The sequence below is a fragment of the Cinclus cinclus genome, chromosome 4, assembly GCF_963662255.1.
Source record: "Cinclus cinclus chromosome 4, bCinCin1.1, whole genome shotgun sequence".
NCBI classification, from domain to species: domain Eukaryota; kingdom Metazoa; phylum Chordata; class Aves; order Passeriformes; family Cinclidae; genus Cinclus; species Cinclus cinclus.
The window spans coordinates 28,905,566-28,931,731 of record NC_085049.1 but is presented as its reverse complement, the minus strand read 5'-3'; the positions used below and the strand labels follow the sequence as shown (position 1 = coordinate 28,931,731).

Here is a 26,166-nt window from a genome sequence, read left to right as displayed (position 1 = left end):
TGGTGTCTGAGCAAGGCCCAGAGTAACAGAATTTACTAAGAGTAAAACATGAGGAGAGGTGAGCTGCCCTTGAGAAAACAAGGGAACAGCTTGGGGTTGTTGTACCTTCTGCTGGTAGGGACTGCTTCAAATGAGACCCCTCTCATTTTCTCACACCACACACACACACACACACACACACACACACACACACACTCACAAAGCTTGACAATGTCCTGACATCAGTGTTTCTCCTTTTAAATCTCATTTGAAGTCATTAGGAATCGCTAATGTTCCTGACTGATAGTAGGTATTTTAATTAATATTAGCAATTTCATCAACAAGTAGAAGTGAATGGTGTCATGGCATTACGGATATGGCTAACTTACAGATAACATTTGTGATTTTAACCAGTATTTAAGAACTAGGACACTGTTCTCATTCTCACCCAAACCATTAAATATAAAAGTTTAAAATACTTTAACATGTAACAATTTTAGAGAGTTCCCATATCCATTGCTTTCTCAACCAAACTCAGGAAATAGATACACATATGAAGGATATAAATTGTTGCAATTATTACTTCTAATTTCTAACAGAGACCAGAAGTGGACTGTTTAACTTTAAAATATATTATGCATTCCCGTAAGATTACAAATTAAAAATAAATGACATAAATCAAGTGGGGGAAGATAACAAGCTAATAGAAGAATAGTCAGAGAAGGAAGACAAGGGTTAACTCTGAAGTAATAGAGTAATTTAGAATGACTAAATGCAAATCATAGCAGAGTAATTTCTTTACAGAAAATAAGTAAGTTGAGTAATTCCTCACAGATGACACAGAAGCAGAATCTGAACAAAGAAGTACACTGGATGTTTATAAAATGGTTATTTGTAATTTAGAGTAAAGTTTATCCCACTTGCAATATTGTTTGTAAAACGAATCAAAATATGTGTTGAATATTTTCAGAATTTAGCAAACAAATATGCATTTTTAAAATGAAAGTTGACAGCCACAGGTATGAGGTTTGGTGTCCTTTTGCATGAAAAGCTTACCATTGCTCTGTGGAGACTGAAATGTGAATTAAGTGCAAGCTAAACACTGCTCCTTGGAACCAAGCCATGACCATTTAGCTGACACAGCATGTTGTGATTGCTACAGCAAAGTGACATTACCACCTTTTTCCTTCCTCTGCTTCGGGCAGCTGAGCAGAAAAGGCATTCCTGATTTCTTGGGAGAGGATTAGTAAGCAGGAATCCCTAGAAGGTACTTTGGCTGAAGCTTTGGCTTTGGCTGAAGCTGGTGCACAGGGAAAGGGAAGACAACCTTCCTATACAACAAAGGCTCTTTGATGATCATAAAGATTTTCCACACGTCCCTCTCTCTGTCATTCACAGCAAAGCAGCCACAGGTGCAACATTTGGTAGTGGGGTGAGACAAGCTCCCACAGCAGGTAACTTTTGAGAGAGCCTCTGATGGAAATGCACCTGGCCCAAGTCTCCAAGACTGCTGCTGATGCCAGGTCACAATGCAAATGGTGCCCGAAACACCTCTGGGGAAGGAGGGATTGGTCGAGTGTGCAGGGAACAAACTCGTGCTTGGGGGCCAGCAGGAAACTGGCAGGAGCCCCAGCAGCCTGAGGAAGTTAGGATATGCTGGAGATGGCTGGAAAGAGCCTCTGATGGCAGGGAGCCAGAGGAAAAAATGCCTCCTACTCGTAGGGTTAAGAAAATTATTTTAATTGTATAGATCTTCTGTTGCTAAAGTATTTTTTCCAAATACCACTGCAGGACCTATTGAAAATAAAATCTCCGTAATACGAGGTTCTGCATATTTACAGCTGGATTTGTGGTGCTAAGAAACATTGCTGATGGTCCTTAAGCTATTAACAAATCTATCACTGCTATGATAGATTAGACACTAGATAGAACCTACTTCTAATATCTGGTTGCTCTGTTTCATTGGCTCTTTTTACTTTCTCACACAGCTGCCTCTCAACCCCAGCACAGTGCACCACCTCTGACACACTGAAGCGAGGACTTTCAGCAAATTCCAGTTTCTACTCCATTCTATTCTTTTGTACAGGTAAGAGCAAAACAAAACCCAAACTATAAATAAAAGTGTGGACCATATAATTATGTTCTTAATGCCATTTCCTTTCATAGAGGACTAAAATCCTGCGCTTACAGGCAACTGTCTGAAATGTGGAGTAGTTGTTCTACAGAGCTCAAGGATATTAATATAATGATACCGCTAGGACAAAGTGAAAGAAAATATGGTATTTAATAGAAATTGGTAGGATAATGCAGTTATTTATAATGAATGGATGGGATTTTTATTTCTTAAGTGTCAAGACTTGGAACATTCCTCCTTTCTTCTGGTAACTTCAGTTTTTTTTTAACAAGAAATGTCAAATAGGACATGAACTGGTTGAAGGATGAACTGAACAGTTCCAGAAACAGTACTGCATAGCTTATTTGAGGACACTGGGTCAGAACTGACTCCAAGGGACATTTTCCACTACAGGAATAATTTAATGACACAGTTCCGAGCAATTTAGATCCTTTACTGTCCACAACTTAGTCTAGTATATTATTTTAGATTAGATTTTGAGACACCACATACTCGTAAGTACTGACTTCAGTTCTTCATTAAAAATGGACAAAAATTTTAGTACAATAAGTCAGCCTTACAAAATGTGTTTGATAAAATGCCAGCAAAGAATGATAAAGTGTCTTGGCCCCACAGCTTGATTACAATCAATCTTCCCCAGGGATGTGGTCACAGCCCCAAGCCTGGCAGAATTCAAGAAGTGTTTGGATAATGCTCTCAGGCACCTGCTGTGATTCTTGGGAATATCTTGTGCAGGGATAAGAGTTGGACTCTATGATCCTTGTGGGTCCTTTCCAACTCAGCACATTCTGTAATCAGTTGAAGTCACTAAGGACTATCACTGAATTTAATGGTAGTGTCAAGACACTATTGCAGATAAGAGGCACCAATTACTAGTCAAACTTTGAGACTACCAGATTATTTATGTGGCAACAAATTCCCCTTAGATCCATGGTGTTGATGCTGGCAGATACTTTTCCAACAATTATTTGTATATTAGTTTCTATGGGTCACCATGGATGCACTGGAGGAGTGAAAAGGTTAAATTTACTTCATATACCAGCTGTATCTACCAAAAGAAGCCACAGAAAACTCCTGCTGTTTGTACCTGAGCCTCCCCAGCAGGTACGAAAGATCTACCAAGTATATTTGCTATAATGAAACACAGGAAACCAACCTTTTCCAATAAAAGTTGCTGCAGTGTAAATAACAGTTCCAAAAGCAGCAGTATGAAAACGAATTCTTAACTATTTATTAAAAAACCCCAAAACAACCAAACTGAACTAGGTAATCTCATTGGTGAGAAGTGGATATGTTGGCATCATGCTTAAATATTATTGGTGTTGGTTAAATGTATCCTCCCTAATCATGTTAGCACTTCTTAACATTCAAGGGGATTAATTTTTTCCCACTGAGGCTTGTAAAGCATTATCTACAGAAGATCATATTAGAAGGGACAGGAGTGAATTTAATGCACTGGATTTGAAGTAATTTACAAAACTCATTAAAATTCCAAAGATGCAAAATGGGTATTCTGTGATGGGCTTCTGCAAATCTGGAGAACTGATTCCCACCCCCCATGGGAATACTTTAAGCACAAAGGAAACTCTGCAGCTAGAAACAGAAAAGCTTCATGGCTTAGCTGAAAAGTCTGCTTTGTAAATTGAAATATATCATTAGTTTGTCTTTTGCAACTGAAGCTTCTTAAATACCATCTGAGTGAGTCTGGGAAAGCAGAAGAGACAGCTACATTTTATTTTAGCTGACATTATTTATGCTTGGGAATCTTGAATGGAGAAGCAACTTTAAACAACTGTGGTGACAGCAATGCAGAATTAAGACAATAAGGAGAGAGGACAGAAAAAGAATTCTTTTCTCTTTCCAGAGAAATGTAGGTAATTCCCTTTTCTCACAATTTCTCAAAATGCTTTCTTTACTGTGTAACCCATAAATGTTGCTAATGGACAAGCAAAATTTTAATTGGAAATATTATTTCTGGGCTTACTATTTAGAACATGACAAAGAAAGCCTTTCCTATTTTATTTTACCCACATCTCTTGATCAAATAGCAAATACCACCTGTCCCTACAGATCCTGATTACATATGAAGACCACCACAACTATAATTAATGAGGCAACTTATTTCAGTGATATCCAAACTTTGCCCAGATCCACTTTCATTTTCAGAGGTGCCTCCCATACATGCTACAGGTTTTGTCCCCCACTGCTTCATCCCAATCTGACAGACAAGGTGGTTCACAATAATATGCCTCATGTTTTGATTGATACCATAGGAGCTGTAAGGCCTTAATAGAGGAGGATGGCATGCATAAAACTGAAGAAATCTGAATCCTGCATCAGTGATTACAGAAGCCAGGAGGCTCTGAAGGGAAAAGGAATGTGTCATGCCTATAGAGGCAAATGTAGATATCGAGGGAGGCATACAGCTCATGATGAATCAGTAGATGTATGAAGAGATGTACAGAAACATCTCAGCCCTGTTACAGGCATATTTATCTCCAGAGGTCTGCTCTTTCTGGATTTTCAGACATGCTTCTGTTGTTTCCTACAATGTGGCTGCTCTCTTCAATTTTTGAATCAAAATTCAGTCCTGAGTTGAAAGTTCAAGGAAATTAGTTTTAAAATCACAAAGGAAGAAAACCAGAGCTGAAGCATTCAAGATAGGCTCAAGATATGTTCATTGACCTACAAATCCACTTTTAACTGTAGAGGCCTTACACTTGCTTGTGTGCACACTCGATAGAGTTTGGTATGAAACATATGAAAGTGAATAGTGAAAGAGTTGGTATTATAATCCAAAGTCAGGATTAAAAAGACAAAACTAGTCGCATTTAGTTCTGGTAGTAGTTTAATTAAAAAAAAAGTCACTCTGTAATATAGGACTAGAATAGTAAAGTAAAAAAAAAAAAAAGGAAGAAGAAATAAGAAAGGTTGTGGGGAATGGTGAATTATAGTCCAAAAATAAGACATAAAAAATTGCCAGTGAAGGGATTAAGGAAGGCAAGACATTACCAGAGCTGGGAGAAAGGAAGATTATTTCAGTAGATGATTTATAACTGGATTGACAGCCTCCTGTGGAGGCGTCATCTGACAAGCTCTTATTAAACCCTTTCAGTTCTATATTATATATTTATATTCTATATAAATATTCTATTTATATCTATATTTATATTCCAAAACTCCTGGAAATATACAGTTGAGTTTCTGAAGTCACTGTGTTTGTGTGTGTGTGTGTATAAGCATGGGTGTATCTCACCCAGCACACTGAATCCAATCTTGATTCAGGTATGCAGGTAAGGTGGGTAAGCAGTAGAAATTACTGTCAGAATATTCTGTAACAGCAGGTAAGGACACTGCATTCATTTATATAAAGAGACTCATAAAAATGTTGATTAAAATATAAATGGTTTATATAATTAAAGTAAGATTTAAGATCTTGATGGCTACACTGAATTATAGAGAGCAGCTAAAATTTGTTAGCAGTTAAAATATAGCAAAAGTTGTATCTTGCCATTTGATTTCCCATGAGTGTGGAGATGAATAGCCCCAAGTATGGAAAAAAAGAGCAGATGAAATTCCATAATAAATACTAATGATTTTAAAAATTATTGACTCCTTTTATCAGCTGAAGAGTTCATCTTTGCTACCTGCTTTCATCATTCAAAACATGGTTTTACCACATTTCGGTGTGGCACATCAGTAAAGCCTAAATCAGCAAGTTCAGGTCATTGTTGAGAACTTGAGCCCACAAACTCACCTGCTCCTGGGTCATCTTGTGCAGCTCCTTTTCCCAAGCTGCCTGGTCATCATCCAGGTGGTAGGAGGCAGGCGGGGTGAGCCCACGCAGGATCAGGGGGTCGCGGTCGTGGCACAGGGCTGTCAGATGGCCGATGTACAACTTCAACTTGCTGCGGTTCTGGTCAAGTTCTAAGAGGGGCTGAATGATCTGAAATAAGACAGCAGAGACAGTGAGAACAGCCTGACACCCAAGCAGTTATGAAGGCAAAGATCAGCCTCTAAGTTACAATCTTGTCCAGCTTCAGAGTGGAAGAAACTCGAACACTCTTTCCCTTGTACTCCTGTCCATAACGTACCAACCAACCAGAAAGAAACCAAGGACACTGGTGAAAGGGTGCATTGATGACAGGTGTGTGATTAGACTGGGAAATCATGATGATATGGGTGAAAAATAAAACAATATTAAACTGAACGCATTAACTCTACTGATAGTCCAACAGTACTTCAGTTTAACTACTTAAAAAAAATTATAATTTTCTGATAAAACATGTTTGTCCACAACTTGTTCAAAAGGCAGTGTCAATACAGATTTTTAGCTCGTTTTTCCAACAAGCGTTTCATTGCAAATTAAGTATGCAATAAACAGGGTCTAAAGAGAATAGTTTCAAGTTATGCCAAAACACAATAATTCTAAGACGACTGCATCTCTGCTGTAGAGATTGGATAGAGATGTATCTTCAGCACAAGGTTAACATTTGATTAATGTTTTACATAGTTAAGGTATAGTCTTCTATAGTTTTTGAAAAGGCAATGACTTTTACTGAACAGGCCAGATTCTATATAACAAACTAAAAAACTGATATAAAAGAATTTTAATAAAGTACTTTTTTATTTTGTTTTACTTTACCCAGTCTGAATCTAATCATCGCTCCTTAATGCTATCCAAACTAGAGTTATCCAGATCACATAAAAAGTATCTGAAGAACCATTTCTTATTTTTTTACAAAAATATAGAGCTCAAGTGCATAAGTGCCTCCACAGGGCATCCTTCGCTATGATCTTCCACAAGAATACTGCTTCATTTGCTCTAGATGTTTGTGGGCACATATTCGAAACCACAGTAATGCAAACCTCTAAGGTTTGCAGCTGATGAAAAATAAGGGAAAAACTGGGCTTAGGGCCTCCTTTACATAAAATGAGGTGCTGGGCAGGGAGAGCTGGGAAGCCTTGCCAAAGTCCTGGCAACTTCTCTTTGCATTCCCAGGCAGAGGCTGCACCTGCTGTTTGTTAGTGGGCTGGGGATATCTTTTCAATAGGACACCTCTGACCCTGCTAATGAATAAGGAGTGAGATAATCTCTGATTCAACAAAACATGGTGCTGGCATTACTTTCAACAAAGACTCTGGCTTTGACCACTTTTAATAAGGCTGTCAGGGCTCACTTATTTTGTTTCTAACACTGTTTTACATGCATTAGTTTCTATAGTGTGAGGATCTGAGAGGCATGGCTAAGCAGCTGACTAATGTCAGGCTGTGTGTCCTGTTGAACTCAACAGCCCACACCAGCACATCAGGGTACTGCCACAGCCATGGGCAGCCAAAGGAGAGGAGACAGGCAAGAAACTCTCTCTCTGCAAGAGAGAGAGTGAGTGAGTTCATGGGCTTCAGTAAAAACCTGTGCAGCCTTGAGGCAACCTCTGTTTGCAGATATAAACACCCATCTAAAAATAATGCTTTGTTATATCAGGATGGGATGAGTGTAAAAGGAGGCGGATGGAGAACTGGCTGAAAGGCCGATCCCAGAGGGCTGAAATTAGTGACACTGGGTCTAATTCTTAGTGGTATTTTCCAAGGGTCAGTACTGGACCCAGTATTATTTAACTTATTCATCAACGACTTGGATGAAGGGGCAGATGCCTCCTCAGCAATTTCACTGATGAGACAAAGCTGGCAGGAGTGGCCAGTACCCTAGAGAGCTGTGTAGGCCTTCAGATGGACCTCAACAGGTTGGGGAGATGGGCAGGGAAGAAGTGTCTGAAATACAGCAAAGGCAAATGCAGGGTCCTGTACCTACGGAGGAATAACCATGTACCATCATAGGTTGGGGATGACTTGCTGGGAGGCAGCTCTGAGGAGAAGGACCTGGAAGTCCTAGTATACAACAAGCTGTCCATGACAGCAGTGTGCCCTTGTGGCCAAGAGTGTCCTGGGGTAGATTAGGAAGACCATTAACAGCAGGCCAAGGGAACTGATCCTGCCCCTTTGCTCTGCCCTGGTGAGGCCACACCTGGAGTGTTGTGTCCAGTTCTGGGCTCCTCAAGAAAAGAGGGACATGGAGCTCCTGGAGAGGGGCCAGTGAAGAGCAACAAAAATTATGAAGGGACTGAAGCATCTCTCTTATGAGGACAGGCTGAGGGAGCTGGGCTGTTCAGCCTTGAGAAGGGGACCTTATCAATGTCTGAATATCTGAAGGGAGGGTGTCAGAGGATGGAGCCGGGTTTTTTGGTGGTACCAGGCAACAGGACAGAGGCAATGGGCAGAAACCGATCCACAGAAGTTCCATCTGAACATGAGGAAGAATTTCTTTCCTGAGCAGTGACCATGCACTGGAATAGATTGTCCAGAGAGGGTATGGAGTCTCCCTCACTGGGGATATTCCAGAACCTTCTGGAGGCTATCCTGTGCCATGTGCTCTAGGATGGCCCTGCTCAAGCAGGAAGCTGGGAGCAGATGACCCACTGTGGTCCCTTCCAGCCTCACCCAGTCTGTGAATCAGTGACTGCAAACTACAGCAGGGCAGAATACTATTGCTGTCCTGTACACAGGGCAAAAGCAAGGGATATTTTAATAGAATCAACATAGCTACATTTCACTTCCATCACCAAACAAAACTGTCTTTAGTCAATTATATCCATGAGCTTTGGTTATTTACTGAATTTGCACTATGTACTCCAATTTGCTATAGTATCTGTTACTAAGATTATAATCTGAAAGTGTATTGCCTGTGCAGGTGAAAACCAGTGATGCTTCTAATTTAACAGATATCCTTCCTATCTTTCTTACTATCTGGTTTGCCCACAGAGGGTAAAATGATGGATTATCACATCTTAAGAAAATACTGCTCTATAAAAATTTAATAGTCAATGTCTAATAACTAGCTAGATAACAACTAGTCCAATCAATGTAGTAGCTGCCTTGTATTCTTTTCAGATACCACAGACTCTTTAATATCCATCAGGTGCGCAGACTCCAGTCTGAAAAGAACCTGTCTGGATAACCTTCCAGGCTATTCTCTGTGAACAGAAACCCTCCTTGATGAAGAGAAAGGAGATCTATCTAGCAAGAAAGAATGGAAGATTTTCATACAATAGCTGAGTTTGACTGCTCCAGGATAAACCCCCTTTCAAAGCACATTCCTCCTGCACCCTTCCCCCTTTTACCTCGAGCTGGAAAGAGGCCAAATGAGGTGTGTGAAAGTTCTTAACTAGCAGCCCTCCCAAAACTGTTCACTGAGGCTTGGGATCCATTAAATGCTGCCAGTCAAGTAGGAAGTGCCCTTATATCTGCGTTCCTGCCATATCTAATTTGACCTGGCCACTTAGCAAGAGATACTGTGCTTCCCACACAGCAGAGCTGCCCCTGCCTTATCTCAAGAGGGTGTAAGAGCATTTTCTAAGTGGAAAAGCAGGGCAGGGCTGGGTTCATAACCCACATCGTGTTCTCATGATCAGCTCTGAGCTGCAGAGCTTTCTAGGAAAACAGCGGGTAAACAGACCAAACACAGGAATATCTTCTAAAGCAGCCCTCATTCATTAATTGCCCTGGTAGGTTTAGGCCATCCTCATCAATGCATGGAATGAAGTCTGCTTAATGTATCCTCAACTTCAGAATATTGTTAATGGCCAGCTAAGTTTGACAGCATTTCACTAAAAAAGGCAATCACTACAACTCTGAGGAAGAAATGTGAAATGCCTGACAAATCTCTCATGCAAACCCAAACCAACTCAACCAACTAATAAGATATTTATGAACATATTCCAAATTCAACTTGAAAACAACATGTTCAGGTTTTTTGGGATTTCATAACCTTTTTAAAAATCTTTGACTATGACAAATGTGAATCTAACTATAGTTTTACAAGCTATTGGAACAGAAGAGCTTCAGAATGAAATGACACTGCTTCTTCAATGGTAGTCCTACTGTTGCTGGACAATGGTCAACTGAAATACGGGTAACTGAATTTCAAGTTTTATATGCTAAGTCTCTGCATTTAAATACCTATATATACACAGCAGTGTCTAATGGAAATATGCAAAAAATACATAGGTGGTTATTTGGAAAAGAAAACCGGAAAATGTCCACAGACATCTGCAGAATAAAGAGTGAGTTTAATCGATGTGCAATTCACCACAACCACCAGCTTTCAATTATGCCTTCTCCAGTCAGAAGGGTTAATGACCTGACCTTTCTCCCTGCTAACAATCCCTTTTTCTCTGAAGGAAGCAACCACTTTTCTTTTTGAGAACCAAGAAATTAACTTTACTAATTTCAGAGAAAACCTTCTAAATTTCTACTTAAAAAACCTTCAGCTGCCATTTGCAACTGCATCAGTAGACCTTGTAAAAGTTATCTCCTTAAACAACTTGCCTTACTTGTCAGAATAATGTATCAGTGTGGAGGGTGATCACGGATCAACAGCATTTATCTTTAAAAAAATGGAGAAAATAACGTTTCTTTGACACGGCAAGGGCAATATAAAGTGCCATATGTACATACTCTGTGTGTATATATCCACTACAGAACCCTAAAGGGCAGAGTGATGCTGGTAAGTGGTCTTCCTTTTGCAACCAAATAATTAAGTAATTTTTCTTAAACTACCTCCAAATCTCTAAATATCTGAGAGAAAAAAACCTCCCTTGAAGTACAGCTACATCAAGAAGAAAATAAAAGAGAACCAACAAGTAATCTCAGGTGTCAAACTAAACAATGTCAGGTAAAAATGAGTGTGTTTTTGTATTAAAAGTGCTACAAAGGAACATAGGTGGAATAAATCTGATAGTTTCCAAGGAATTAAGTAATTTGAGAAATGATCTAGCTTGCTAGCCTGGTCGATACACTGTGAGTGTTCATTGTAAATCCTGCACAGCACAAATGAAGAAGGAATTCTGAAAAAAATCCAAGCAGAAACCCAAAGCACCGCCAAAGACCTCCTCAAAACTTCAGACTGGATATAACAAGTATGTTTGGAAACACAGTGCAGGTAGTCCTTCATCTCCTATCAACCACATCTGTCATGCGAGCACGGAAAATTATTTTCAAACTTTGTTACATACAGTTGCAACTATGCTACCCAAATAAAACCCACTTCACAAACCACCATTGCACAGGAGAAGATGTGGCCAAAGATTGTGTAAGCACATCTGTTTGTTAAAAAGAAATTATTTCAAAAGGACCTGACAAATCTCTGTATACCTCCCTGTATCTGGGTTTTATTATAGATATTGCCAGACAAGGATATTTTGCCTCTATAGCTAAACATCTTATATTGGGAGATATGAAAATAAACTAAGATAGTGAGTGACACAGTCTGGAAGTATTTGCATGGCAAATTGAATTATGCCTTCTTGCTCAGACCATTTGTGTTTGTTTGGCAACAAACACAAGGGCTCAACAATAATACTGTAACCACTGAATGCAATGGAGTTTTATGAGGCATGAATTTGGCTCAGAATGTGCAAAAGCTTTCCCAAATTCAGAGCAATTTATCACTGATGTCTTCCCTTCATTATTTTAAATGGAAACAGAAGAAAGTTCTCAAAAAGACACATCTTGACCTCAGTTCAGTTCAGCTCAGTTCACTGATACAAAGAGATACTTGGTTTCTTCAGAAGACCCCCACACAAAAGCTCAAGGACGGGCTCAGTATTCTTTAGGTTTGTTTTAAAGAAAAAAAAAAAAGTTTTAACTCTAACCTTCATAATTTTCTCCTCATAAACCAGAACAATATATGTGAGGAGCTAAAAGAGATTCTGGCTATTTTGACAGAGCTGTCTTACTCAGTTCCTTTCTGACAGAATCAATTAGGAAATCATTTTTATATAGCAAATTATTTTTGAAATTTTTATACACCATGAACAAATCCCATGGATTAATGATTTCCAGAGTTCACCCTCTTCACCTTGGGAAAAATCCAGACCAGAAAAAAATAACAGAAAAAACAAACCAGGGGAAGGAGCTTTGTCATTAGCTCCCTCTGTTTAAATAAAATCCTTTCCCCATCATGTAGGTGAGGCAGAGAATTGCAGTGGGTTGGTAGGGCTCCTAAAGCACTCAAAAAGAGCAAGTAGTTCTAAAATATTTTTATACATAACAAATCCAGAAGTGCTTTCCGTGACACTGGCAACTTTCATTTATGTGGGGTGTGGAGCAAAGTTGGCAGGGAACCACGTGAGGAACAGCAGGGACTGCTTGAGATCAGAACTCCAGTACTGATGCGACGGGCTTGTAACTGGAGCAAGGGGAAAATGAACTTTTGGGAATGAGATACCTCAGCAGAGCTGAAGGGAGTGTTTGCACACAGTTTGAATTTTACCTGTTTCCTCAATCCCTTCCTTTCAAAAGCAAGGGCATTCACTCAATCTCTTACCCCTAAATAATCTCACTGCACTGTGCATACCTCACACCTCTTTATTATTAATATCTCCTTCATCTGAACTCTTTGCCACGTAAGTTGTGTTAGTTACCAGGTTAAATTTTTGAATACTAAATTAAATTATAGAAAATTGTGAAACTGGGTAGTCATACTGATGATACTGACAACTATCATCAAGGAAAAAAATAGGAGTCCCACAGTAAGCAAAAATAGTTTAACAACTGTTTGCAGCTTGTACATGATACTGTGGATTTAAACAGCATTCTCCTGGTCAAACTTTCATAGGTGCAACTAGGCAAGTTTTGATTTCACAGAATCAGTCAGACTTTATGCTGATTCATTCTCCACAAAAATATAGCAGCTTGAGAATAATTAAGAACTACCTGGTTATACTTTTAATGCTTTCAAGCCTTCTAGCACTTGTTGTCTACGCAAGAGTGAACAAGAAAGCACACACATTTCTTGCTGTGCTGTACTTCATCTGTTGCTTCTTCCTATTACAAGGGACAAAAGCAAACAGCATCTCACACGTGTTTATGTGAAAGCAGAACATGGCAGCACTGGGAGAGTGTGTCCATGGCAATGTTGATGTGTCAGGGCTGTGCTCTGCTGTCTCCCTGCTCTCTGTTCCACTGCTAATGCAAACCAGAAGGTATTTCCTAAGTAGTCTACCAGAGAACACAATCAGTGCTTTTCCTGTTCAGATGAGCTACAACCTCCCTGTCTGCAGGTGATAGGAATCTTGGTCTTGTTCTTCTCTAACTCTGGGTCTTCATTCTGCTGTTGCAGCTCTCTACCTGCTGAAAGACACTTTCAAATCCAAGACTTTGAAGGTTTGTCTGTCTTTAGAAAATCTTTTTGGAGTTGCTTGCTCTACATTCAAATGAAAAACCCCATGAATAAATACACCTATTTATACGAATATATAGTAGTTCTTATCTAAAAGTTAACTTTAACAATCAGATATAGTTGGAGAGCCCATAGTGAGGCTACTGTGAGATGGAACTGTCAATCCTGACATGTCCATCAGTCATTATGAGCTTTAGCAGCCAGGAAAATGCAGTGTCTAGATTGGCTACATATCATTGTGGTTTTTATTTTAGTTATCATTCTCTGGAGTTTATTTTTATAGTTAATACACTAGAAAGCAGGTTTGGGATTGATTCTTTTTCTAACATTGTTCATCTCCTCTCTCCCTCAGTTTCTTTCCTCCTAACTGATAACTAAAAGGGCTTGGCTGCAGCTGCTTGTTCTCTGTCTCTGAGTGTCCTGTCTGGGAGTGCCAGAGCTCAGAATAAATGGGAGATAGTACAGACTATCACACAAACTGCAAGGAACAACTCTCCTGGAAGTGGCCAGAAACAATATAATGTTTGAGTGCAGAATTCCTACTTGCTACGAAGTCTAAGCCACTAGTAGAAGATTATGTTCAGCTGCAAATCAAAAGAGAAAATAAGACACAGACCTGGCATAATCTCATCTGGCAGAAATGAACGATGGCCTTTTTGCAATTGTTTTGCCTGAAAAGCACAATTCTCTACAAAAAGAAACCAGCCATCTGTTTTGAATGTTTTAGACTGCAAGTATCTACTTGTGTTCTTCTTTGATCTGTAAGAATAATAGGAAGACAGTGATACAGTCCAGCTACACCTCTGTTGTGAGTGTTTAATTCATCCCAGAGCTGCAGATTACAAAATTCCATCTGGAGATCTTACTTTTATCATTCTAGGATCAGAAAGAAGATGAACAGTGTATCAAGATTAGTTCTTTTGTGCTCATAGATATAACATTCTTGGACAGAGAATACATTCATTCTGTATGAATACATTCTTTCTGACAGGTATTAGTTATTAAACAGCAAAATAATAGTTTAAAAAAAAAGCTATCAGAAGAATTGTTCTCCAAAAGAAGAAAACAACCAGGAGTGGAAGCTGACTGTCTCAAGGAAAGCATTCTTTTCTAACCCTCCTAAGGGTGAATTAGTTACATCATCTTATCTGAGTGCATCATATTAGGGTTCTTTCTAAAAGGTTGCCCATCTGAAAAGGGGAAGTGAAGAACCCTGACTGTCACCAATATGAGAAAACAAATCTGGCCTCTCTCTCTCTCTGTCAGGACAAGTTTAAGCAATGTGAGACTATCTCATGTAGCTGCCTTCAAATTTTGCACAGTGTATATCTCCAAGGAAGTACAAGACACTTTCACAATGCTTCTACAGACCTGGATGAAGAATTGTAATAATATCATTATTATACTACACAATTAGTTTGTAGATTTTTAGAGAGGGGAAGAAATGACTCTTCAGAAGACAAGAGATGACAGAAGAAAACAAGAGACAGTGGTCTAAAGATCTTTGTCCAGCATGCTGAAATGGCAGCTCCTAGAAAATATGAGTTATTTTCCCTTTACTTGGGAAGGAATGGGATCTTGGGAAAAGAAGAAAAAAAAATAGCAGTAGTAATAGAGTCAAATACAAATCTAACACCATTTTGGGAGCAATTTCAAAATGAGGTAATAGAATCACCATCTTATCAGTTTAACAAGACAATTTCCAAATATTGTACAGTAATAATACCTAGCAGTTACACAGCACTTTTCCCAAGCAGAACTTGCACTTTTACAAAATCTTCAGATCATTTTACAATTACAGAATTTGAGACAGGGAGAAAGAGAACAAGTGAGTTGGAGACGATGCCAGGAAAGAATTTATCTTCTGAATCGTGGTCTAGTACCATGTCCAGTAAATTACAATGTAATATGAGTCAGGCATGAAGGCCTGGTGGTTCTGACCATTTTGCGTGATCTAACAATAAAAGAGACCATATTGAAAATAAATCTAGTCAAAAGGCTTATGAGGTGACAGTGTAATGACAACACTGAGAACCTCAAAAGTGTGACAGCAGGACAAGCAGCTCTGTACAAAATGTGTCTTGTGGGGAGAGGATCACGTTTATGTAGTGAATGAATGCCTGTGCAATTTAAACATGGAACTCACCATGAAAAACTATTTACTTCACTAAAAGAAATCAGAATCAAATAATGTACAAAAAAGAAATCAATGTTCTCAAACTTCCCAAAGTACAGAACTTTTAGTGTTGTAGTGATCCCAATGAAAACTTCACATGGTTTGACTGCTCTGGCAAAGATTACATTAAGCCTTGTGAGATGAGGCAAATATTTTCTTGTAATGACTTAGCCCCTCTTTCCACCACAGACATCACCTCTGAAATCTGAAGTGTTAAATTTTGCAAGTACCTTCAGTGGTCAACTCAGAGTGCTTACTGCTTCTGACTTAAAATCTGTCTAACTCAAGTATTAAAGAAAAATGTCACAAAGAAGAGCCTTTTTGTCTTACAGTATTTCTATGGCAAGCGGAATTGCCAGTGTTTCCATCATCTTGAAATATCCCCATTTTGATGCACCCCAGTTCCACGCTAGCTCTTTGACCATTCCACTGTTGCTCTAATAAGCATAATAATATTTTTCATTTAATGAATGCATGAGTGGATGAAGCAGATCTCTGAACCATACCCACACTTTCTCCCATTTTAGGTAGCACAGTTGTGCTTCACAAGACAACTGGATAAATTTAGCAGCTTGGGAAATCTCTGTATGGAAGCTTTGCTTTTCCTTCCCCCACGTGGCACACACCTGGCACAGATTTACAAGAACATACACCAGCATACACACCTATCCTTTTGTATGTATTACGTTCTCTTAAGGTGTAAATTCATATTATTCTTGATAAAAGTTAGTAATAACTAATTAAGCCATTGGCCAGAACACTTCAGCATTTGAGAAAGACCAAAGAGCATCCTCATCTGAAATCACACTGGAATTGACATGGATGTAGAGGAGGATAGAGCTCCATCTGGGGAATAAAAGGAGTAATAAGAAATTCAGACAGCAAAGAAACGAGCTTAGTGAAAAATGCTAGGAAAGACTATTTCAGGATGAAAGATGGTATTTACATTGAACCATAAACTGAAATGTAAACTACCATCCTCAGAAATTACAGGGAGGGTGAATATGTTTATGAACAGTGCTCCATTTCAGGGGAGCTCTATCTGATAATGCTGTCATGTATAGACTCGGCACAATTAAATACTAAATTCAGTCAATTCCAGAATGCTGGAGGGGAAAAGTCTTAAGACACAAAGCATAAAAATGAAATAATGTAGCTAACTATTGTACATAGTTTTTTGGTCTCCATTTAATCTTCAGTATTGACTGCAGGTGATTGCATCCACAGACCTGAAGGAACTTTAAAAAACAAACTTATTGCCAAGTCCCGTGCTAATAGTTACATTTTATCATTGTAATACGTAATTTAATTTAGCACATGGAGGTTAGGGACTCTGTAACTTCCATCATCTTAGCTTTTACAAAGAGAATAAGGACTTTTTTTTTAAATGAACACAGAATAGCACAGTAAAAACATGTACTCTGTTGGGAATAACTGGCTTGGGAAGCATTCATCACCTTTATACTTTCCCTGCTGATGTATGCACAACAATTTTGAGGCTGACAAGTTTCTCCAATGAGGTGCGTGGAAGGCAAGGCTGCTGGCTGACTCATTATTTTGACTGGGATACTCTGTAACAGCTTTCCAGAGCAAAGTGCCTCAAACTGGAGAGATAAGCTGTATTTAATGTCAACCACTCATTAATTCAGGAAACTGTGAAAAACCATACTCTTAACACAGTTGCATTCTTAAATGCATCAGCACATGGGAAAGAGATCTTTCTCTCAGTGTTCTCTTCACAAACTCCATGTCTGCTCCAGAAGGGAAATCAGAATGATTCCTACCTTCATACTGAGTGTCCTCTTCCTCTTCATCATTTACTTACCTGATCTCCCCTGTTTAATTTTTGTGCTTCAGCTGATCTTTTACAAGCATTACCTCTAAAACTTTTAGCAACATACACAAGCACACAACCATTGCAAGAGCGGTGATTTAAAAAAATGTGAAATCAACAGCGAGTGGAAATTAATGAAGCACTTTATCAATTTGTCCACTAAAGAGATTTTCTCAGTTCAAACCCCAAGGCATGAAATTCAAGTTTGACACTGCAACAGTTGGATTAAATTTTTCAGATGGTTGGCTAGAAAAGAGGGATTTGGTTCATTCAGTCAGACAGACTGTAAGTCTGTAGTTAATTGACCAAGTGCAAGAGATGAGAGTGCCTTATTCTCTCATGAAAGTTTTACATATCTAATGCAAAGCAATAATTTTCAGAAATGCAAGAATTCAAGATTTCCACAGAAATTTTCAGTTTTCTTTCAAATAACTGATGTGAAAATATCAAATTCTTAGAAAAAAATGCACAGAAACTCATGTGAAATATTTTTTTCTTAAAAGGATAAATGAAGAAGGAAAAAGTTTAATATAGATTTTTAAAATACTGTCATCAGTCCTTTAAAATACTTGAAGAACTTCAGAGAAATGTATTCTACTTTAAAACTGATACTCCATGGCATAAGTGAATCCTGCGTACTGTGGTAGACCAATCAGTATTTGACTCCTGGCCAGCAAGAGGGTTTTTTGCTAAAGAACAGGTGTGAGGAGAAAGGCTCTGTCTTCTGTACTGTCTCCCCTTTTAGAAATGGGAGTTGTTGCAGGGACAATTTGACAGCAGAAAAAAAAATTGTGGACACCAGACACAGAGAAGCAAAATGTACTTTAAATGAAAAACAGCTCCAAATTTCTCCCTCATTGTTTTGAAAGAATGAGGGAGGTGGAAGGGAGAGAGGAAGGTTAAGGGGATATTCCTCTTTGCCTTCACATTATAGACAATTCATAATCCTAGTCCATCTAGAGAATCCTGTATTGTGAGCTGATAAATCTCTGTGACTAGTAAGGTCAGTGTGCATGGCAGCAATCTCAGCAGCAGATCTCAACATGCTTAAAACCTTCAGGAGGAACATTTTCTTCAGGAGGAACGTTATCTCTGAGCAAATTCTTCACAAACCAGAATTGAAAAAGGACACATAGGTTTGGCTAGGGTAAAAAATGCTTTGAAAAAGAATCTGATTGATAACATTTCCTCCATGAAGTCAATGATAAATGACATGAAAGATTTCCTGTTCTCTCATACTCGCACAGAAACTCAATTACATGCCCTGGAAAGTTCTCCCCACAACATGGTGAAACACTGGTAGGATGATTAGAAGAAGAAAATCACAAACTGCACATAACCACACGAGAAACACCCTCATGCAGAGACATGGAAGCAATGGGAAGGGAGAACAGCCAGGTTACACAAAGCACAGGAGAGAGGTGTGGGAGTGACTTGGAAACTTTTCCATTGGCAGGAGAGGTTGGTTCTCACCGTTCTGAACAAAATGGCTGAGCTAAGAGCATCTGACTGGTTATGCCCAAATACCCTCCTCCTCATCCTAGAGGTGCACAGGTGGCAATGGGAGGAAAGCCCCAGAGCAGCATGGGAATGAAACAAAGAGTTGGTTAGTATTTAAAGCACATATGTAAGTACAAACAGTAATACAAAGCGTTTCAATTCCTCACGCAGTATTCTGAGCTACCTTGAGGTACAGCTTTCTTTGCTCCCTTGTAGGCTTTGTCAGCATTCAAAATGCCCCTTTGCAAAGGGGAAGTGCAATCAGAGCCTCCTCCCACCCCCTCTCTTCCCTATTGCCCTTCCCTGCGGGCTCTTTGCAAGAATTTCCGTAAATGTCTAAATTTTATTTCGTTTTTACATGTTATCTTTTCATTTCATCTGTGAATGCTAAACTGCATTCATTTGCAAGCACATACTAAAGTTACATGCTGGAAATGGCTCCAGCTCTCTGTAGACTTCAGTGTAGAAAAAACAGATATTCTAACATTAAGATTAGGAAATCCATTTAATTTTCAGCATTAACAATTTCACTCTTCTGAAAGAGGAGAGTGAAACATCAACATCTTCCAAAAACACTGCAGAAAATTCAAACCAGTAGAGTGGAGGGAAGTATTAAATTAAGATGCAAAGGTAAGTTCCCTTGAAAATGAGAATTTTTCTGATCGTTTCTTGGTATACACTCCTTCATATATATGAAAGGAGATTTTTCAAGATGTATTTTTGCAGGGTGAGTAAGTAATTGGCTTTTGCTATTTTCCTCCTGTATCTTGCTCATTATTTCTGTGTATCACTAGGTGGGCACTTAAAGGTCTAGAGTGAGATGCTTCCCTTCAGATCTCACCAATTTCTACATGAGCCAAAGAGCAAAGAGAAGAAGCATTCCTTCATCCCATCGAGGCAGTGATTAATGACGGCTAATATTTTAATTAAACTGCAGTGGATGAGATTACAACATGGGGTGTGCAATTATGTTGGCATTTTCTGTGCTACCCAAGGGATGGTTAATCTCTCTAATAGTTATCAAGCACATGGCTGTGCTTTGTAAATGCCACAGGAGGCTCCTCGCTGCTTTGGAGATGGTAAATTGATTTTTCCTTCAGTTCGCGGCCCATTGAGTTTGTGAGGGAGCAGTCTGTGCTCATTTGGCACCGAGGCTGGGATTCCCTCATGGGAAATGAAGGAAACTGCTCGTATGCAATCCATAGATTAGAAAGCTGATCCTGGAGCATGATTTCCTGCTACTGAAGACAAGAAACAGTCCTGGACACTCCACAAACTCAAGCAGTAAACCTGAGCTACTAAAATCTGAATATGTCATACAGGACTCAAGTCTTGCATTTTAGGAGAGTGAAGTTTTTGTTCCTTTTCAATGTACCTCCTCCTCTCCACCCACCTAACAACAGCTTGGTACCAGGAACTTTCACATTTCACAAGGTTCATTTCACATTTCAGGAGCTTTACACAAAGCCAACACAACAGCAAAATCCAGTTCTGGTTTATAACTGCATTCTGGAATGCTACTTTTGTTCCAAGGTACTGCAAGCATGTCAGGGAAAACTACTTAGACACAAAATCATCAGCCCTCACAGTTAAAATTACTTTAAAAACAAAAGAAAGAGACATTACCTGGTCAGGGGAGGGCTTGTGGTTGGTTTGGTTGGAATGGGATGAGGATTTGAGGTGGTCATCCTCATAGTTGTCAGCCATCAGCTTCATACGATTCTGAGTCTATTAAAAAAAACAAGAAAAAAGAATCTCAGTCTACCTTCTAATGTTATCATGGGGACTAAAGGGAACAGGGTATTTATACAACTGCATGTCCAAAAACCATACATGGGGAAAAAACAAGACACATACCTAGATTTCAGTTGGTATTACCATAGAGAATTGGTAAAAACTGTGGAGACACATTCCAACCTGTTCCCTTTGAGGCTAAATTAGTTTTGCAATTAAATGGATCATCTGACTTGTACCTACTACAAGTTGTGCTATACAAGAAATTAATTTCTTCTTATAGATTCTTGGGATTATGGTTCAGACACCAACTTGGAGAATAATTCAATGAAAACATGAGTTAGGTGTCTCTAAGTCAACTAAGAAATCCCCAATGAAGCCCTCAGAATGCAGTCAGTTTTAAAAAAACAGAAAGTAAAAAAGCTGAAAATAGGTTATTACTTAAGAAGTCCATCCAGTTTCAGTATACAAATCAGTTTTCAATTTATATATCAAAAAATATAAAAATTCTGAGATTGGTCAGAAAAATGTGAATTATACAAAAGCCATCCTGTCAGAAAATTAAAATGTTAACAAATAAGATACTGGGAAAGAAAAAGTGCCATAATGAAGGTTTATAAAATTAAAATCTGGACACAGTCAAGTAAAGAATTAGCAAAGTATGAAACAAGTTTCTTTGTTTTTCTTCAATTTCTTAGGAAATTTCAAGTTCCAGAGGAGATAGGATTTTTAAAAAGACCCAATAGAATATGAATTGTGTAAGAATAAATGGAATGCCTGACTTTCACAATACCATTTTAGGTAAGCAATTGCAAAGAACATTAAAATACATTACCTGGTTGTGTCTGCAAAGGCTGTTAGCGAGATAAAGCCCTTTGAACAGACTACCCTGAAATGAGGTGCCCGAGCACCTACAAACACACACGAATAAGGAAAGAAAATGCACCGGGAAGAATGTCCAACTTCCCCAGCAGGGCTCACCAAGGCCATTCAGGCAGCAATCATACTCTGTGGGCAGCCAAAAGAGCTGGGTGAGGGCCTTTCAAAGCCAAGTGCTGCCTCCCTTGGCATTATTTGGGTGCCAGGGTCATTGGGAATTCACACATGGAGCGGCCCCAGAACTGACTGATAGCTCCCTCAGAAGGCACAAAGAGCCCAACTTGGAGCTTTGTGAAATCCTTGTATTCTAAGGAAATCAAAAAGGCTACCCTGATCTACCTTAGATAGGATACAGAGTAAATTATCTACAGCTAGACATATGAAATCATAAGACACGCACTAAAATTAAATGCCTTAAATGAAAGCTCAAAGATCATAGAAATGCCAGCTGTTGATTCAATCCCTTCATAACTCCATGGTTTCTCACTGAAAAGTCTAAGTTTAATGATCATCTCGAGGCTAGAGAATGCAGATTTTACTTGTCTCTTTTCAGATCATGAGAGAGAAGGTCCAGAGTTTGAATCTGGATTTGATTTTATTTTGGAATAATTTAACAAAAGCTAATAGTAAATTGAGCTTAAGCAATAGGAAATTTAATCATGCAAAATTTTTATATTGTTTGCTCTGCTTTGTCAAGCAAGTTCTGAATTCCAAGTCTGACTCATCATTCATAAATCACTACTTGAAACATGCTACATTAATCCTTAAACAACCAGTTTATTGTAAAAGCACTTTCTTAATATTTATTGTTTTATTATATTTAAGGCTGTCTCTTCAACAGTTTCTTCTTTGCAATGAGAACAATTAATTTGAAACTATTATATATTTGAAACTATTTCCTTGGAAATTTATTGTTTTGATAATAAATAATAAATTCTTACATGACTTTCAGCATGTGTGTGTTTGTAGAAAATCTACTGAAACCCAGCTGTTTAGCAGAATGCTAGTATAGCACATTCAACTTTCCCGAGAGAAAATGTAGCTCTTCTCAGACAGAGGCAGCATGTCTTATATTATGTAAAAGAAAAAAAAAAAAACAAACCAACAACAACAACAACAACAACCCAAACAAACTATGCTAGCTGGTATAGATAGAGAAGAATATAAACATTGTAGAGAATCACAGACTGGGTGAGACTGAAAAGGACCACAGTCGGTCATCTGCTCCCAGTTTCCTGCTTGAGCAGGGTCATCCCAGAGCACATGGCACAGGTAGCTTCCAGACGGTTCTGGAATATCCCCAGTGAGGAAGACTCCATACCCTCTCTGGACAATCTATTCCAGTGCATGGTCACTGCTCAGGAAAGAAATTCTTCCTCATGTTCAGATGGAACTTCTGTGGATCGGTTTCTGCCCATTGCCTCTTGTTCTATTGCTCAGCACCACCAGGAAGACCTTGGTCCATCCTCTGACACCCTTTCTGCAGACGCTGACAGACATTGATAAGGTCCCCTCTCATTTGTCTCTCCTTGAGCCTGAACAGCCCAGCTCCCTCAGCCTGCCCTTGTAAGAGAGATGCTCCAGTCCTTTCACTATCTTTGTCACTCGCCACTGGACCCACTCCAGAAGCTCTGTGCCCTTCTTATCCTGAGGAGCCAAACTGGACACAGCACTCTAGGTGGCCTCACCAGAGCTGAGTAGAGGAGCAGGATCACCCCCATCCTGCTGGCAGTGTTCTTCCTAATGCACCCCAGGATACCATTGGCCTTCCTGGATTCCAGGACACACTGCTGTCTCATGGACAGCTTGTTGTCCACCAGGACCCCCAGGGCCTTCTCCTCAGAGCTGCTTTACAGCAGGCTGGTCCAACACCTTATCTCTGTTGAGCCTGGGTATGCCCCTGTCCCACTTCAAATCTAGTTTAAAGCCCTCTCAAGGAGCCCTGCTGAGTCCTGAGCTAAGATCCCTTTTCCCTTCTGATACAAGTGGACCCCATTTGCTGCCAGCAAGCTCACTGCTGTATAAACCGACCCATGATCAAAAACCACAAAATGCTGCTGTTTACACCAGTCCTGAAGCCAGGTGTTCATCTGCATGACTTTCCTGTTTCTTGCTTCATCATTCCTTGCAACTGGCAGCACAGAAGAGAACACAACTTGTGCTCCAGATCCCTTGGCCAGTTTTCCCCAGGCTCCCCCTGCCCCTCACTGTCCTTATCCTTTTTTCTGGGACTTTGTTGCTGCTCACTCAGAAAACCATAAGAGGGTAACAATGAGTAGGCTGTACCAGGTTTGGAAGTTTCTTGATTACGTTCCCTTACCCAGGCCTCAGGGAAGCCACACACTTCCCACTGGGTTGGGTCTAGTCAGCAAAATCATAGAGCCCCTCAGAGAGAATTCTGAAGTCAAGTTGAAGAGGCTGTGTGCTTCTTCCACTTACATTCAAATAGAACAACCCATTATTAATATTTGGCAGTAGGTATTGAGAAGTGGCTAATGGAATTGGGCTGGTTTAGTCTGAAAAAGAGAAGGCTCTTTTAAATTACTTGATAAAAGGGAATAGAGGTCATGAAGCCATTGGAGGGGATAGGACAGGAGATGACAGATGCAAAATGGAATACAGAAAATTCTGATTAGAGATCAGGAAAATTCTTTTCATAATGAGGTGCATCAAATGCCAGAACAGGCTGCCAAGAGACTGTGGCATCTCCATCCTTGAAGATACTGAAAATGCCGCTGAACAAGGCCTTGAGAAAGCTGCTCTAATTAGAGATGTTCTCAGCAGGTGGCCAGACACAACCTAAAATATGCTGCAATTCTTATTATTTGGAATTTTCATCAGATCATTTGAGTGTTTCAAAGCTCAGCTTTCAGAAGAAGAGTGATCCAAAACCCCTCCTACATGCCAAATATGGTTGAGTTGCTTAGCTCCATTACAGCCCTTTGAATGTTTAACCCCAGAACAACCTCTGCAGTGTCCTGACTATGACAAGCCTATGTGATCAGTTCACCTAGAGGGATATTTTCTATGTTTCCCCTTTAATTCAACCTGACCTCCCACTGCATCTGCCGTTCATTTAATTGTGCATGTTTGTGACAAGTCTTGGCAAGAAAATGTCAAAACCAGTATTGTGATTCCATTAAAGGAACTAATTTATGCATGTATCATTGGAATTCGGCAAAAATCAAATACGGAAGAAAAGCAGCTAATTTCCTGATGGACACCACTAAGAGTTATTTTCCAACATTTAAAGTTCAAGCAGTGTTGCAAACAAAATATATAATATTATAATATTTTACAATTCTTTTAATATCAAACATATAAATAAAAAGCTTCTGCTTAGGACTGGAATACTAATGACAAACTTTTGCTTAGAAATTTTAAAAATAACTGTAAATACATGAACTGAGTTTCTCTCCTATTGCTCCTCCACAGAAAAAAAAAATGTCCAAAAGGATGGAAATTTCTAGAGCAAATGGCTGCTGTAACGATTTAAAAACAAACCGTTTACTTTTCTGTGGGGAACCGCTCCAACATCCTGCAGTCCTGAGCTGGTTTGTCATGGTGCTATTATACAATCCTCTCCCACCTCATGGGGTTATGGCTCAGATCCTAGGGCAAGCATTTCTACATCACTGTAAAAAGTATGAACAACAAAGTGGTTTAACCACGGGGTCCTGTGAGAAAATAAATGAGCAGTGCAGACAAATCAGTTGTGTCAGGAGTGCTTTTGTCTAAAACCTCCAGAGCCGTTAAGGAGAACTAGCAAGGATAGGAACTGGATGTCAGATTCAAATTTTGCTTGTAAAAAGTACCATGTGCCCTGACAGGTACCTTCTTGATGCATGTGCAGAAAAAATGCTGGAATGAAGAAAACTGGATAAAAATCCACAAACCAATAGGTTTTGTGCTTTTTTTCCCAGAAGGTACCTTCATTTCACTTTTTATTTTGGACAGATTCCATAAAATTACTCCTGGCCCTCCAATTATACCTTCCCCAAAGCCCCCAGAGCTTGTCAAAGCCCTTAACAATGCTCTTCTTTTCTTCCAATAGTCACCATGCAAAAGAACAGTTTGAAACCCTTCAGACTAGGATAACTTCTCAAAATTACTCAAGAGCCACCACACACTCTACAGCTCCTAACTGAAAGCCAGGAATGACTATGGAGCCCTTGGCTCTGCAGACCAGAATCTATGAACTGCAAATCTAAAGCTTACCATCTGCAAGGGCATTGCATCTAAAAAACCTCAACTTCCCCATATCACATATTAGACTTTACTCTAAAAATATCAGATCTCTCCCACCTCTCCCTTTTCGCACCCCAGAATTTCCGCAATTATCCTTTTGCCCCTTTGATATACTCACTGTTAATGCATTTTTTACTTCCTGACATTATTTAAGCCTTTCTTATTCCCTATCCCTTGCTACAGCAGGCAGTTATATTAAAAGAAAAAGCACCAGGAGAAAATATCAGATAAATCTGTTTTAACCATGAATGTGAACAATCAGCATCAGAACTTCTTTAAACATGCTCTCTTTGGTTGTTTCATGGTCCTGCCATGATTTCACCGTATTTTCATTACTTTTTTCCCCCTGGGTACCATATACGTCACTTCTGCCTGTATTCTATAATCGCTACATGTTTGGTTAAACAAGTAAATTGCCACAGTTACACTGTTTCTAACATAAC

General features: G+C 39.3%; 1 protein-coding gene across 3 annotated transcripts in view; it reads right to left on the bottom strand.

The window, feature by feature from the left end:
• Nucleotides 1–26,166, bottom strand: part of ERC1 (ELKS/RAB6-interacting/CAST family member 1) — a 257,407-nt gene that overhangs the window by 5,106 nt on the left and 226,135 nt on the right. For 2 of the 3 annotated variants that reach the window (XM_062490995.1, XM_062490996.1), the window contains 2 exons: nt 20,489–20,590; nt 5,871–6,059 (listed from right to left, as the gene is read on the bottom strand). In XM_062490995.1, coding sequence (XP_062346979.1) covers nt 5,871–6,059; nt 20,489–20,590 — 291 coding nt within the window. Of the gene's footprint in view, nt 1–5,870; nt 6,060–18,875; nt 18,903–20,488; nt 20,591–26,166 lie in introns of those variants that run through there. The other variant, XM_062490997.1, reaches the window with a different exon arrangement.